The 13,700-nt window shown below is 38.7% G+C and overlaps 1 protein-coding gene across 1 annotated transcript; it reads right to left on the bottom strand.

Annotated features, from left to right (window-relative positions):
• Positions 1 to 1,290: 1,290 nt before the first annotated feature.
• LOC104465369 (PERQ amino acid-rich with GYF domain-containing protein 2-like) lies at positions 1,291 to 7,439 on the bottom strand (the record flags this gene model as incomplete). Its single annotated transcript, XM_010078386.1, has 4 exons — positions 7,346 to 7,439; positions 6,333 to 6,413; positions 3,607 to 3,736; positions 1,291 to 1,386 (listed from the first exon to the last, which is right to left on the bottom strand). Coding segments are annotated over exons 2-4 (267 nt in total), but the record flags the coding sequence as incomplete, so codon positions are not given.
• Between the last annotated feature and the right edge of the window lie 6,261 nt (positions 7,440 to 13,700).

The raw sequence follows: 13,700 nt of genomic DNA, 5'->3' as shown, positions 1-13,700 counted from the left end.
ACCCAGGCCATTCTATGATTCTATGAACACCGAGGTTCAGTATTCTGGTGTGCTACTGTATGGCTGGCCAACCACCTCCTGGGCTTGCTGCCTGGATCTCTCCTGTCCTCACTGAATAACGGGAGCTGGGCTAAGATTTCCAATAAAAGCATATTCTCAACCTCAGTTGCCTGTTGAGACTATGACATGAAGTGCCTACAGTGTATTCACATGAACATGAATATGACTGCTGCTTAAAAGCTAAACTATTAGCATCTTCTGTCAAAGGACAGCACCCTAAAACAGCACAAGAAATATGAATCAACTCCGACGAGGAAGGAATTCCAGAAGAGGTGAAGATAAGCCAGAATATCTAGGTACAAAAAGGTGATGAACAATTCAAGAACACAATAGCATGGGGCAAAGGAAGGAGGATACTCTGAAATCTTAAGAAACTAATCCTAACACTCCCCACCCCTGCAAAAATCAAATTACACTCAAGACAGCAAAAATACTTGGCTTTCTATTAGAAAAGAAACAAACATAATCAAACCACAGTATTCTGAAGTAAGAAAAGTGCTAAAAAACATGAAAAACCAGAGACCAACTGCAAAATCAGAAGTTCTGATAGCCATAAAGAGGGAATCAATTCAGAGTCAAAACTCAGAGGCATTTATCCAGATGCAGATGGATAATTTTCTCTGTTAGGAATTAAATTTAAAGTAAGGGCTTTCAAACTACTCAGATCAGTCACCCTTGAAATGGAATCTTTGTGGATTACCTGTTCTCACTCTTATCTTTTTCAACAATTATACACCTATAGTGACCAAACAAGGAAAATAATCAAGCAACTGCTTCATACAAAGTAGTTAATAGTACTGAACCTTCCTAAGAAATGTTAACAATCAAAAAAATTCCAACACTTCTCCAAACACCACAAAACTCAAGTTACAGAACTTAGACACCTCCATTACAACACAGAAGGTCATCCAAAAACTGTAGAAACTTTCACTGACCTGAAACAGTGTACTTAAAAAAACAGCTAATGCTTCCCAGAAGATTATCCTGAATTTAACAAATTGACTGTCTGACATCAACAGAACATCCTATGAAAATGTTTGTTCAAATTTAAGATAACAATTGAGCATGAATGGAACTTAAACTTTATGCTAACACAGCACACTTTCATTTCTTTCCCTGAAATCTACTACTTTCAAATTTTATGTTTTTAATGGAGGCATATTCTTTATTTTGCCTTTACACTAATGAGAAACTACAGATTTATTTTTTTTTTTTAATAAGGACACAAACCTGTTCTTCTTCTGTAAAAGGTACAAGTGCCAGTGGTGGTAGGGGCTCCTCTTGTAAAATAGGCAGAAACTCCTTATCCAGAAGGTCTGAAGGTATCTGTATGAAAGGAAAATAGCATACAAATATACCTAAGTACCTCCATTTCAGGGATGATGCTCTGTACTTTGATTTACAAAAAAAAATTTTATCCTGCCAACTCTGTCTTCCATCTGCCCAGTACACCAGTACTTCCAATAACATTTACTAGCGGTGGGGGTAACTCCACTGCAAATTTATACCACTCAGAAGAAAAATTCTTTAGACAAAACATCCAAAGCATCCACTACCCACAACTGTAACACGTCAAGTGTAAAGATCTGATACATCACAATTCAAACTTCCATACTACTGCAGCTCAAATCTGAACCAAATGAAATTTCATCTGGTAAATTTAAAAAGTATTGCTTTAACTTCAATACACTTTTACAGTCAGATTTCTATTTATATATTAACAAAACCACCCTACATAGCAGAGAGGCTGTAAGTGATTTAAACTCACCATTTCCAATTTACAACCAACAAGGAGAGTAAACCAAAGTAAAGTGAAACTGTAAGTATGAAGTTATTAAGTATGGAACACTGATGATCTAAATAAAAATAAATTTTAACCCTAGTTTTTAATCAGTCCATCATCAGATGGAGGCTCCATCAGCGGATGTGACCCTGAGCACATGGACAAGAAGCTGCAATTACAGCCAAGTGAGCTCTAATAATGCCAACAGAGAACTGTTTCAAAAACAACTACTTCACAATACTAGAGAAAAAGACTTCTCCCAGTTTTAACTGAAGCAAAGCAACTTAGGGTCTGGGGTTTTTTTTCATTTGGGTATATGCTAGAAGTCTTCCTGCTTTCAATCAGAGTATTTTTTAATCAGAGATGCAACTGTGACAAATCTTCAGCTTCCAAACATTGAAGATGACACAGCGAAAAAGGACTAGAGTACATCACGTCTAGTAGCTGACTAGAACCATTATAAAGAGTCCTCTCAGTCTCAATAACTAGAACTACTCAACACCGTGGAAACACACGTATATCAAAAGCAAGACATGCTCTAATAACAATTCCCTTCTGCCAAACACACAGGGAGAGAGTATTCTTTTGGATCACTGACAACCATCACAGAGCTTCCTGTAACACAGGGTATTAATAGGATGTTCTTAATCACACGAGGTCTTAGCATCATCTGAGATACACAAATTGTGAAAAACAATGACATCTGACAGGCTGACTTATTCAAGCATAATATCAAGGTTTAAATCACAGCTTCTCAAAGTAGAGCAGGATAATTCTGCATGTTAAAGGATGGCTTTAAGCTATAACACACTTAACTGCTTTAGAAAAACCTCTGACATTCAACGCCCTTGAATCCACGTTGAAGCAACACAGGGCTCCCAGCACTGTATGAAAATGTCAGCACAGGCACAGTAGGGTAAGAACACGGAGGTATATGTGCACATCTATATGCAAAGCTAAAGCCACAACCTGACATGATTTCTTGCAGTCCCTCCCTGACTCAAGGGTAAGGCTCTCAGAGGGATTCAGACTTCCAAGTTACCATCTGCCTGCTGCAACAACAAACCAGCCTCTGCCACCATCTACAGAAAAGACCAATGTTTACAAAAGCAGAATGTATGAATCATTTGCTTGAAATGCTCTCTGAAATGTGACTTTTCAATCACCGAGAACCTTTGTTTGAAATTAAACCAGAGGGAAGTTCCTGACTTTCTACACTGCTCTTTGGTACAACGTGCTGGATTGTATTTGTGGCCCAAGTCCCAGAGAAGTGATCAGCTTGAGGACTGCTCTCACTGGGCTGGTTACCTACAGGAACTGCGTTAAGCCAATATAAATGGTGAGCTCTTGGTTTGATCTGCTATTATGATTTATTCCCTGACTTTCAAGCTGATTCAAATAACTATTTTACACTATAGTAAATAAAATCCTACTGCGGCAAGCAAATTTGCACTGCTGAGCTCTAATCCTCAGTCATCTATGCCGCTGGGACTGAATATGACAATCAGGTTTTGTTCATTCTCAGGGGGGACAGGAAGCTGCTGCTAAAGTAGCAAAAAGAATCAAACATAATGAATACATTAAGAGTGTGACCAAATAAGCACACACAAAAAAAAACCACACCACGATCGGACCTCCTCAGTTCTTTACCAAGGGATACATACACGTCTTTGTCCATAATCACAAAACACAAATAACTGTTCCTAATCACAAGACTGTCATTAGGAACACACACATCAGGCCTCCTTCCTCTTCCTGCTCACCTTGTTATCCTTTAGAAAAAGTGCCAACATTTCTTCTCTCCCATAGCGATAGTCTGCTAGTTTGTACTTTGGCAAAGCCGGAGACAGAGGAGGGGATGTCACGCTCCCGCCACTAGACAAAGCTCGCAGCCTAAAATAAAACAGAAAAGCAATGAAAATTGAATTGAGGAGAATGTGCCTTCATCTATGCTATCATCCTTCTGCATATTTACAGATTTGACACAAAGTAAGTAAATCCAGTACTGAAAGTGAAGACATTAACAGTCTAACTTCAAAACTCTAAAAGTTGGTGCTTCAACAAGAAGAGTGAAAGACCTTTCCTCATTTTCCCCATATCCAGAAAAAATAAAGAAAAAAAATATTCCCATGAGCACATCAAGGAGTGCAACTCATCCCCTGGATAACTCTTATGTTGACTATATAGCAAGCTAGCTACCCCCCTAAAGCCTTTGGCTGCCCAAAATTCAGCTGTAAATCTTCCACAGATATTAATGAGAACAGCTTCCTTTGACAAGAAGAATTCTTACCACACTAGGGACAGAAATACAAACATTAATCTAAGGAAAAGTTTATTCAGATGTTTCACAAAGTTTAACAAACAGTATAGGACAGTAAATTTTGCAATGAGGTTTCTTTTTGTGTCTCTGGAACCCTAGACTACTCCAAATTCCTTTTCCAGAACTTAAAATTAATGGTATTTTTCAGAGAGCGCATACATCATTTAGCTTAATGTCTCAATAATATAAGATGTACAAAATACAGACACACATTACTTCAGAGACAGTTCAAGCAGTAATCTAACTTATGGTAACAGAGATATGCTATTAATTTTGGTCCCATCCCACACAGGTGAACTACTCAACTTCTTGCAGATAACATCGTACAGTTTACGATAATATTCCCACTCCACAGGTGGATTACTCTCATTCCATATAATAATTTCCTCAGCTACCCATATATCCTGTATTTTTAAGCTTGAAGAATGTTTTCACAAAAGCATGTGTGTCAAGAAATAAAACCCAGACCATTTTCCTACATTCTCCTTGCTGTGCATCTTAGAAAAGTAAAACAACCAAAACTCTTCTCAACAGTCACAAAGTCCTTGGAAAAGAAGGTGCTCTAAACTAAGATATCGATTCAGAGGCTACCTTTCACCTAATTATTGAGGCATGCTTCGATGTGTTTCATTGTTCTTTAAACAGAAAGGAAAAAGTAATTTGCAAGTCAAACGTTTATCTTATTTTTTTAGTTTGGTGCCACCCAGTGGCAGTTTCTTTACATACCACTTCCAAACAAAAACCACCTGGGAAGGCCTTATTCCAAGGACTAGACCGCTCAGTGGAGTGTTCAACTTCAATACACACCAAATGTGACCGAGAGTTTCACTATTAAGTGATACAACAGCATATGTGACAGACATGACTGCACTGCAACCCAAAAGAATAATTACAAGTATTGGAATTTTATTCCATTATTCCTGCAAAAATCTAGTAATTCACAGAAGTATAATATACACTGTCATACAATCTAATCTGGTTTTTAAACTAAATGGAGACTGAAGTCCCCTCACTATGACACAGCAACCAAGTTACTGTTAAAATATGTGCTTTTTTTAGAGTTGCCTTCTCCCTTCTCTTTTTTTTAATGTAACTTTGGCTTCCATCCATCAATGAATCTAATCATGTCTGTCTCTTACACTAAAGAGCACTCCAGCATAAGATATCTGCCTGGTGGGTGTATTTATAGACACTGATAAAATCATCCTTTAACTGTCTTTCAGTCTAACAAAATAGACCAAACTCTGTCATTGTTTTGCAGGCCACAAATCATGTCTTCTTTCTTGAATACTCTCCAAATTTTGAACATTGTGTATAAAAATGTGTCAGCAGAAGTGAATACGTTATTCCAGTAACAGTCTAGCACATGCTATGCAGCAATTATATTTCCTATAATCACTCCACACTCCCATTTACGCACTTCAGGATCATATCCCTCTTCAGAAACCACACCACCCAGAATTCTTGTTTGTAACTGCAGTCACCAACACTTTAACAAGAAATCGCAACAAATACTGAACAATAATCACACCTGGGCAATTGCTCTTTAGCAAAACCCAGGAGCGCACACATCAGACAAGCTGAAAAACTAACAGCCAACACAAGATTATACATCATCATGGATTCTCTTTAACACAACAGTTCATTTTTCCTGACACTTTTCAGTGCACCCATGCAGGGGACTACGACATTAAAAAAAAAAAAAAAAATCACACTTTTCCCCAATATTAAATCTATGTGGAATATGATAAAAAAAAAAGCTTGCTTACCTATAGATTCAAGTCCAGTAAGGAGAATGTAAGGACTTCCTTATTAATATGTTATCGCATGGAAAGACCAAGCAAGTTTTCTTCACTTACTTTGTGTATACCTCCAAGATCATAAACATTATTCCTCCCTCAGACACTTGGCAGCAATGTCAACATTACACATCACCATAACATGAACCCCAACTCATTTCATACACAACACCCATCTACAAAGTAAGGACTAATTTTGTAATATTGCTTTCAGTCACAGGCCAGAGACTAAGGCAAAGCAGTATGGAACAACAAAGACATTATACCCCATTCAGTATCATCAATTCAGTCCCAAAGGGAAGAAATTCATAATAGGTTTTTTTTAATTTTAGACAAGGTTCCAAAGTCTCACAAAACAGAAAGAACTCACCATTCAGGCCCAAAGTTAAGTGTCTGAGTTTCTGCTGCCATTTTTTCCTGTTCTATTCCTCTTTTTTTAAAAAGCGTGAACCTAAAAAAGAAAAATGTTTACTATGAAAGCCACTGGATTCTTTCATAAATTTCTTCACAATACAATAACACACCTGGTCATGCAAATAAGTTAAAAAAAAAAGACTACATGGAATTTTTGTTTGGTTATTTTTTTAAAGGAATCTGTTTTGGCTGTCCACCACAGATTAGTTAACTAATACAGGAGTAATTGCATCAAGACCTCATCCCTAAACTCCTCCTTTAACAGCTCAAACAGGACACTGGATCAGGGCGTCTGAAGAAACAATTTGTACCAACAGTCCCTTTTCCAATCAGTGACTACCGCAAGACAGAGAGAATCTGAGGCATAATTCTCTTCTTAATGCTTAATTAACAGAATTTCAGCTTCCTGACAATTAAAAGAGGATTAAAAAAACCACTAGAATTACAGCAAGAAAGATTTGCCAGCTGAGTGGCAGAGTATTCAAGAAAATTTCCACTGCTCATTCTTGAAAAATAAACCTTCTAAAGATTGAGTACATCCAATGCTGTGACAACCTCCTAAATCTGCAGGCAGACAACAGTATTTCTCTCATTCTTGGTTCTATTAAGCAAAAAAAAAAATGCACAACTTAAGACTTCAGCTACTTTAATTCCTATTAGCCAAGGTCCTGCAGGCACTAGTGAAGGTCAGGTCACGTTCCTATATATCAAGAACATATGGACAACAGCAGATGAAGCCATACTGGAGGAAAAGAACACCACTAAGGGGAAGGCTATGAAGTTTTCTCTATCAGAGCCAAGTCCAGCTCAGGCAGTTCTGCAGAAGTGTCCTTTGCAGTAAGAAAACACAGCTCCTCTTTCCTTTCAGCAACAGCAAAATCCAAATCTGCAGAGGAAGGGGTTTTGGTTTTTCAAAAAATCAAACACGCTGTAGCCAAAGCCCAAACAAAAACGGATTTGAAGCATAACCTACAGAAACTGGTTGACTAGACTTCAAGAACCCATTAAGACCGTAGAGAGGGAGGGAGCTTTGCCATATCAGAACCCTGCTCCTTAACAGACCCAAGGACTAAATAAGGAGCTTCATAAGTTTGCCTATACTTTGCCCGAAAAGGTGATGGAAAAGAAAAACAAAACATGGGGAGATAAAAGTGGAAAGGACATTAGTTACTGTAGAAAAGAAAAAGACAAAACCAAACAAAGGAAACATTTTTTCTTATATATGTTACTGAAGCAATGACATAAAAGTTAAAGAAAAACAAACAAAAAACCCACAAACCAACAGCCTGAAGATAGAAAATGCCAAAATACCCCACACTACAACTGCTTGAGCAGATTTTACCCAAATCTTTTGGGCATAAGATTACAAACACTTGTAAAACTCCCTGCAGCCTAAACCTACCAACTAACATTTGGCTCATGTTACATGGCATTACTACACAACAAAGTAACTTTTTATATTGTAAGTTATATTGTAACTTCCCATACACAATGTATTTTAGATATAAATTGTAACATTTGTATTTTCACAATAACCCTATATAATGAAATGGGACCATCCCCACTACATGCACCAGAAGCTAATAGTAAAATAACCAGCTATTCTCACAGACCTAGTCTGAGACGATTTTGGTCTGATTTGGGTTGCTTTTTTGAGGCAGCCAACAGCTCATTAGAAGGATTACAGTATAATCTATGCATCGTTCTGCAAATCAAAACACAAGATTAGTACCTAAAGACAACATACACCAGCCACACGTGGAAAAACTGTGGGGCAATTCAAGCAAACCATCCTGCACACTTTGGCAGAGACAAGCCTCTAACACAACTCCTATCAGCCTTAATTGGATGGCTGTCCCTTTGCTTCCTGCAATGCCTGTAAATCCTTCTGCTGGGGGGGGTGGTGGGGGGGAGGACTTTCAGATCAACCCATGTGGATCACCAGGGAACCTGGGATCTCTAGCTTCTAACATCAAAGCTAACTTAGCATCAGTAATACCACAAAGGCTGGCACTGCAATGAAAACACAGTTGAAAAGCATCAGACATGAGGTTAAAGCACTAAAAACCAGTTAGGGCCCAGCAGTTCACTAGCTTTGGACCCACTGGGCCCTACCCTCTTCAACCTCTAGGCTTCCTTCCCAAAAACTGAGGATACTGTGTCATCTTTTTTTTCCCTACTAGATTCCTAAGCACTTCAGTACCTACAAGCATACTCAAAGCCTGCTGATCTCATCTCACTGAGCTGCAAAATGGCTCTCCTCGTCCTTCATTTTGGCCACCACACTTTGTTTTGGGAACGTTTTGCTGGCTTCCTCTCTGTGTTGCATTCAGATAAATTACTTCCTCCCTAGAAGTTCTGACTGTATGAATTCTGAACTGCAAGCAAGACACTTGTAAATGGACGAAACTGTAGCTGAACCAGAAAAAAAAAATGAGAATAAAAACCAGAGCTGCAGATTATTTGAGCATGTATAACAGGTGAATTTACAGGCAACATTACCCAGAAATAAAACATACATGAAAAAGAAGAAATTATAGGCAAAGCCGAGGGCAAACCCTTGGAAAGCAGGCACTCTGGAAACAGGCAGTCATTTGGGAGGAACTGGGCAGAGGAACAGAGAAAAGAAACGCAAGAAAGCTGAGACTGCAAGCACGCAAGAGGAACACACTTAGCTGTGTCAGGGCAGACAGGAGAGGGAAAGCAGAGACCACGCACTGCTTCTGCTGGTTCACAAAGCAGCAGCCAAAAGGTTAGAGCACGGAAGCCAAACCGGAGAGGAACCTCTGACACAGCCTGCACAACACACACGGTTGGTGCGCAAAGGAGAAGCTGTACTAACTGGAAAGGCAAGTCGGAGTGGACTACACAGCACTTGCATCATGAGAGGGAAGCGTCAGGGTGGAGCAAGAAAAAGGGTGAGGAATTAAGAAAAGAGAATGAATGATCATGTCATAAATTTAACTATTTTGACTGAGGAAAAAGCATAAATTTATGAGATCTTTATTATCTAGATAACTTTCTTGAGCTCTAAATTTCAATATTAATAATTAAAATGTTAATTTTGGCCTTTTTTATCTATGCTGCCTCCCTATTAATCAAGGATGGCGAATCACAAATATATGCCTAACACATGTCCTCTTTGGTATTGATTTGATGAGAGAAAAGTCCCTTTCTGAACTGCTAGAGTTTTGTAAATCAAGATTTTCTACAAAGTAATGGTTACTGATTGAGGAATCTGCACAGCCACAGATTTTATATGGGCAAACAGCACACACGTACAGTTTCAAGTTGAAGCAAGAAACTGAGGCCATATTTTGACAAGGTCCAGTTGGCACCACTGCCTGCACAGGAACGCTACCTGAGGACTTCCCACCACTCCTTCAAAGGGGAACCTTTTCTTCAAGGTTTTCTTCAAATTATATCAATCCTTGATCAAGGTGCCAATGCAACCCTAGAAACAGTTGCAGTTTTCCTGCATATTTAGGGAAAAAATGGAATTGCTGCATAAACTGGAACTGGGATCCCATTTTCCCTGCGTGGCACTGCACCCACAGACCTGCTACCCGCAGACAGGACTGAAAAGAGAAGAAATCATGTTAACCCCACCATCAACCTGTGGACTGGCAAGGGAAAAAACATCCTTTCTATTTTGTCAGCAGCTTAGTACTTTGGAAGTCAGAAGTCCATCCTCTGAGCAGACACAAAATGTAATCCGATAACATTAAGCCTTTAAGTGGCTTTCACTCACAATTAACAGGTAATATTATAGGTACAGAAGTTGCCATCTCAACTAATTTCATTGGTTTGCTTTAGGTACAATGGTTGTTCCACCAAGCTTGCAGTTTTTCATACTATTTTTCAAGCTTGACATTTAGTATCTGACATTCCTATTAAAGCTCTCAGAAAGATCTGCTTCAGACATGAGTTGGAACTTGATTCTACCAGACAGATTTGTGCATGAAAATGCACAAAAAGATGTTTCAGTTGAAAAAAAAAATCTAAGGAAGGTCTGTAATTACTGTGACACCTTTCGGCCACAAACTCTAGTCTTTTAAGACGTATAGCTATCTAATAAATATCTAAGCAAAAAGCTGTTTTTCAGAGACTTCGAAAGATCTAAACCGACATGCTTTCTAGACTTTGCTCAACCTAAGGATTTAAACAAAATTGCCATTTTAAGCTTTGTACCTTACAGGCACTCAAGATTTTTCAGGCAATGCTGAATTCCTGCACTTCCATTACAGAATTCTGTTGGCTCACGTGGCAATCTGTCTCACAAAGATGTCTTGCTGGTTTAGATAAACTGATTCTCAGCACCCCAAGTTGCGTCTAGGCAATGTCTGCATTCAAGTCTGCCCATCTTATCTTTCCTACAGACAAAAAAATTAAGGATTTGGACTGTCACTGCAATTTATTGTTTTGGGGCTGCTGCTTGTTTAGGGTTTTTATTAACTTTGGAAACCTAAACCTTGGAAAAAAAGATGTACCACTGATCCTTCCTACACAGCTATTTTATTTTTAAATGGTCTACTGTTTGATGAGACACATTTAGGAAGAAAAATATCCTTTCCTTTCAGAGTAGTTCTGTTGCTACTCTAGGTTTGGAACACCTTTTTTAACCTAGGAATTGGCTGAAAAATTTGAGAACCAAGGAACACAACAGAAATCTAACCCAAGCAGATTTAAGTGCAAGGAACTGGGTTCTCCTTAAATAAACTTAGAACAGGAATTTAACAGCAGGACTCCACCATGCAACAGCAACATTACATCAAGACAACAGAAATTCACCTTCCACAAGCAAGAAAACATTCCCCAGAGAGCTACTAGAACTAGATAATTTCAGAGCTAGTTACTGTGTTTTTAAAAACATTAACAGGTTGAGTGAATAATTATAACAGGTTGAGTGAATAATTAATGTTCATTTTCTCTGATTCTTGAAATATTAAAGAAGATCCAGAACTGTAGGCAAACTACCTTTTAAGTACAGTGGTAAACAGGATGACTCAGGTGGCTACCCTACCAGTCTGTTTGATATTAATCACTGGCTAAAGCAGACAACATTGATTAAAGGACACTGACATAATTAAGGCCAGCCAACATGGATTTTCGGAAGACATTCAATCAAAATATACTTTTGTAAGAGTAGAAATTTCATTGCTCAAGCAAGTAGGCGAAATAAATTTTAACTTCTGCAGGACATTTCAATTAAGCAGAATGGTAAAAAGGACAGAGCCATTCAGAACCACGTAAAAAGTCTCAGATCATCGAAACCTATTTTTTCTTTTATCCTTCCCTTCTAAAGAATTTACAACAACCCATCTCAGAAGGCAAAATGTTCTCAAAACAGAGTAAAAGGTAAGAAGCTATCCTCTACTTCTACAGAATCTGTAACATTGGCCCACATAATTTCTAAAACCTGAGGATGACAAACACAGATATGGTAAATAATGGAAATGACACCTCAATGATACCATTATGAATTATTCAATTACTCGGTCCAGTATAGCAGGTTGTATTTAATAAGGCCAAGCATACAATCGAAAGACTCACAAGCAGAAAACATAGGTGATAGACAACAAATGCAAGACTATTCTGCAAAAACGCAATCTTAAAACAAATCTGAGATTTACGACACTGATGAGCTGAAAAGGAACACATGACACAACACTGACTGGAAGAGTTAACAGAAGAGACTGAATACAGAAATAAGGAAATACAAAGTAAATATAGAGTGGATTTTATCACTGCCAGGAAACTGCGTCCTTGTTCTGTTGTCTGTAAAGCAAAAAAGCTGATAAATCAGGCGTTCAAAAATTGACAGAACACGACAGCTACACCTTGCAGTGGGGAAAAAAACCACCACACCAAACCTCTATTTATTGAGCTTTGAGAAAAATTTAAGTATCTTGCTCAGTCTGTAAATGATCAGTCAGGTAAAAAAGGCTGAGGACTCAAATTTATTCAGTGAAGGGCCTGAAGCAAGACATTCAGAGATAAACAACAAAGTTGTTTTCAGGTCAACACTAAATAATAGTCTAAAAAGTATGCTCTAGTTTAAGCAGAAAAATTAATCTGAAAAAAAAATCCATTAGTCACATTACACAAGATGCCAGACGAGTCACAGTAGTCCGTTCTGGCTAACCAAGCCTTTATCCTGATAAAGGCGGTGAATTTTACAAGGCCTATCTACCCACGTGCCAAGAGGAAGTTTTTCCTAAGAGAACAATGTCTAAAACATCCACTTCTCCAGAAACTACGCCTCTATTATTACAGTTACATTTTTCAATCTTCTAAAGTCTTACAACCTTCCTGTCTCAAATCACTGCAAAAGTGTTTCAATCTCTCAGCAGTTTCTGATCAAAAATTGTCCATGACATTCTCAAATGGCAGGACCAAACTGACCACTCTCTGGTCACTTCATACAGCTCCAGATAAAACTTCATGTAGTGCTGCAGCTTGGAACATCTTGCACCACAGTCAAGAATGACCAACACAAGAAGTAGGCACTGACGCTAGGATAGGATGAAAAGACAGATTAAGGAGACCGGCACAGCTAACAGAATCCAAGGAAAATAAAGGAACATTAAACATCACAATTCCAGATATTTTCCTTCTTTCCTACCTACTATTGTGAACTTGGTGGTTAGAGGTAGGTTAGAGAGCTATCCACTTCTTGCTTCACCTGAACAGAAACAAACGTGAAAGCCTTTCCCAGTCTCTCAGCCAGAAAGCAGTGTGACCTCCACCATTATTACACGACTTCCACCCAAAGGCAGCCAGCAGTGATTAAGCTCCAAGCAGAGTCAGGGAACCACACCCTTGGCCCTGCCACTGCCTGGAACACAAGCCACTTCTCATTCCAAATCCTGTCCCAAAATCCTGCCGGCAGTCTTTTTCCAGCTGAAAATCACTTCCACATCTGTCTCTACCTGGTACACGAAAAATTTGCTGGCAGGTAAATATTTAGTCTGTGCCATTCCACAAGGCCTTACAGACCAGGATGCTGAGTTTGTCTACCTACTCCTCAACAAGTCCAGCAGCCAGCCTAGCGAATGCAACCAAAACCACGCTGCAGCACCTCTCACCCACTCGTCACACATATTATACAGCCCATATGTACATTCTGAATGGCAGAACAAAGCTTCAGACTACATTCACTGAAAACATTCACTGAACTAAGAGATCTGGGTTGGTTTTTGGTTTTGTTTTTAAATGTAATTTACATAAGCAGCTCCTTTGAGCTCTGGAGAAATTCTCCCCCCCTTCTTAAGGTTTCCTACTCATGCAGTTCTGAGATGCCCTACACTTCAAGAAATAAATA

The sequence above is a fragment of the Pterocles gutturalis genome, unplaced genomic scaffold (genome assembly GCF_000699245.1).
Source record: "Pterocles gutturalis isolate BGI_N339 unplaced genomic scaffold, ASM69924v1 scaffold52048, whole genome shotgun sequence".
NCBI classification, from domain to species: Eukaryota; Metazoa; Chordata; class Aves; order Pterocliformes; family Pteroclidae; genus Pterocles; species Pterocles gutturalis.
Note: the sequence above shows the minus strand (reverse complement) of the source record. Positions and strands in the feature narration are given on the sequence as shown.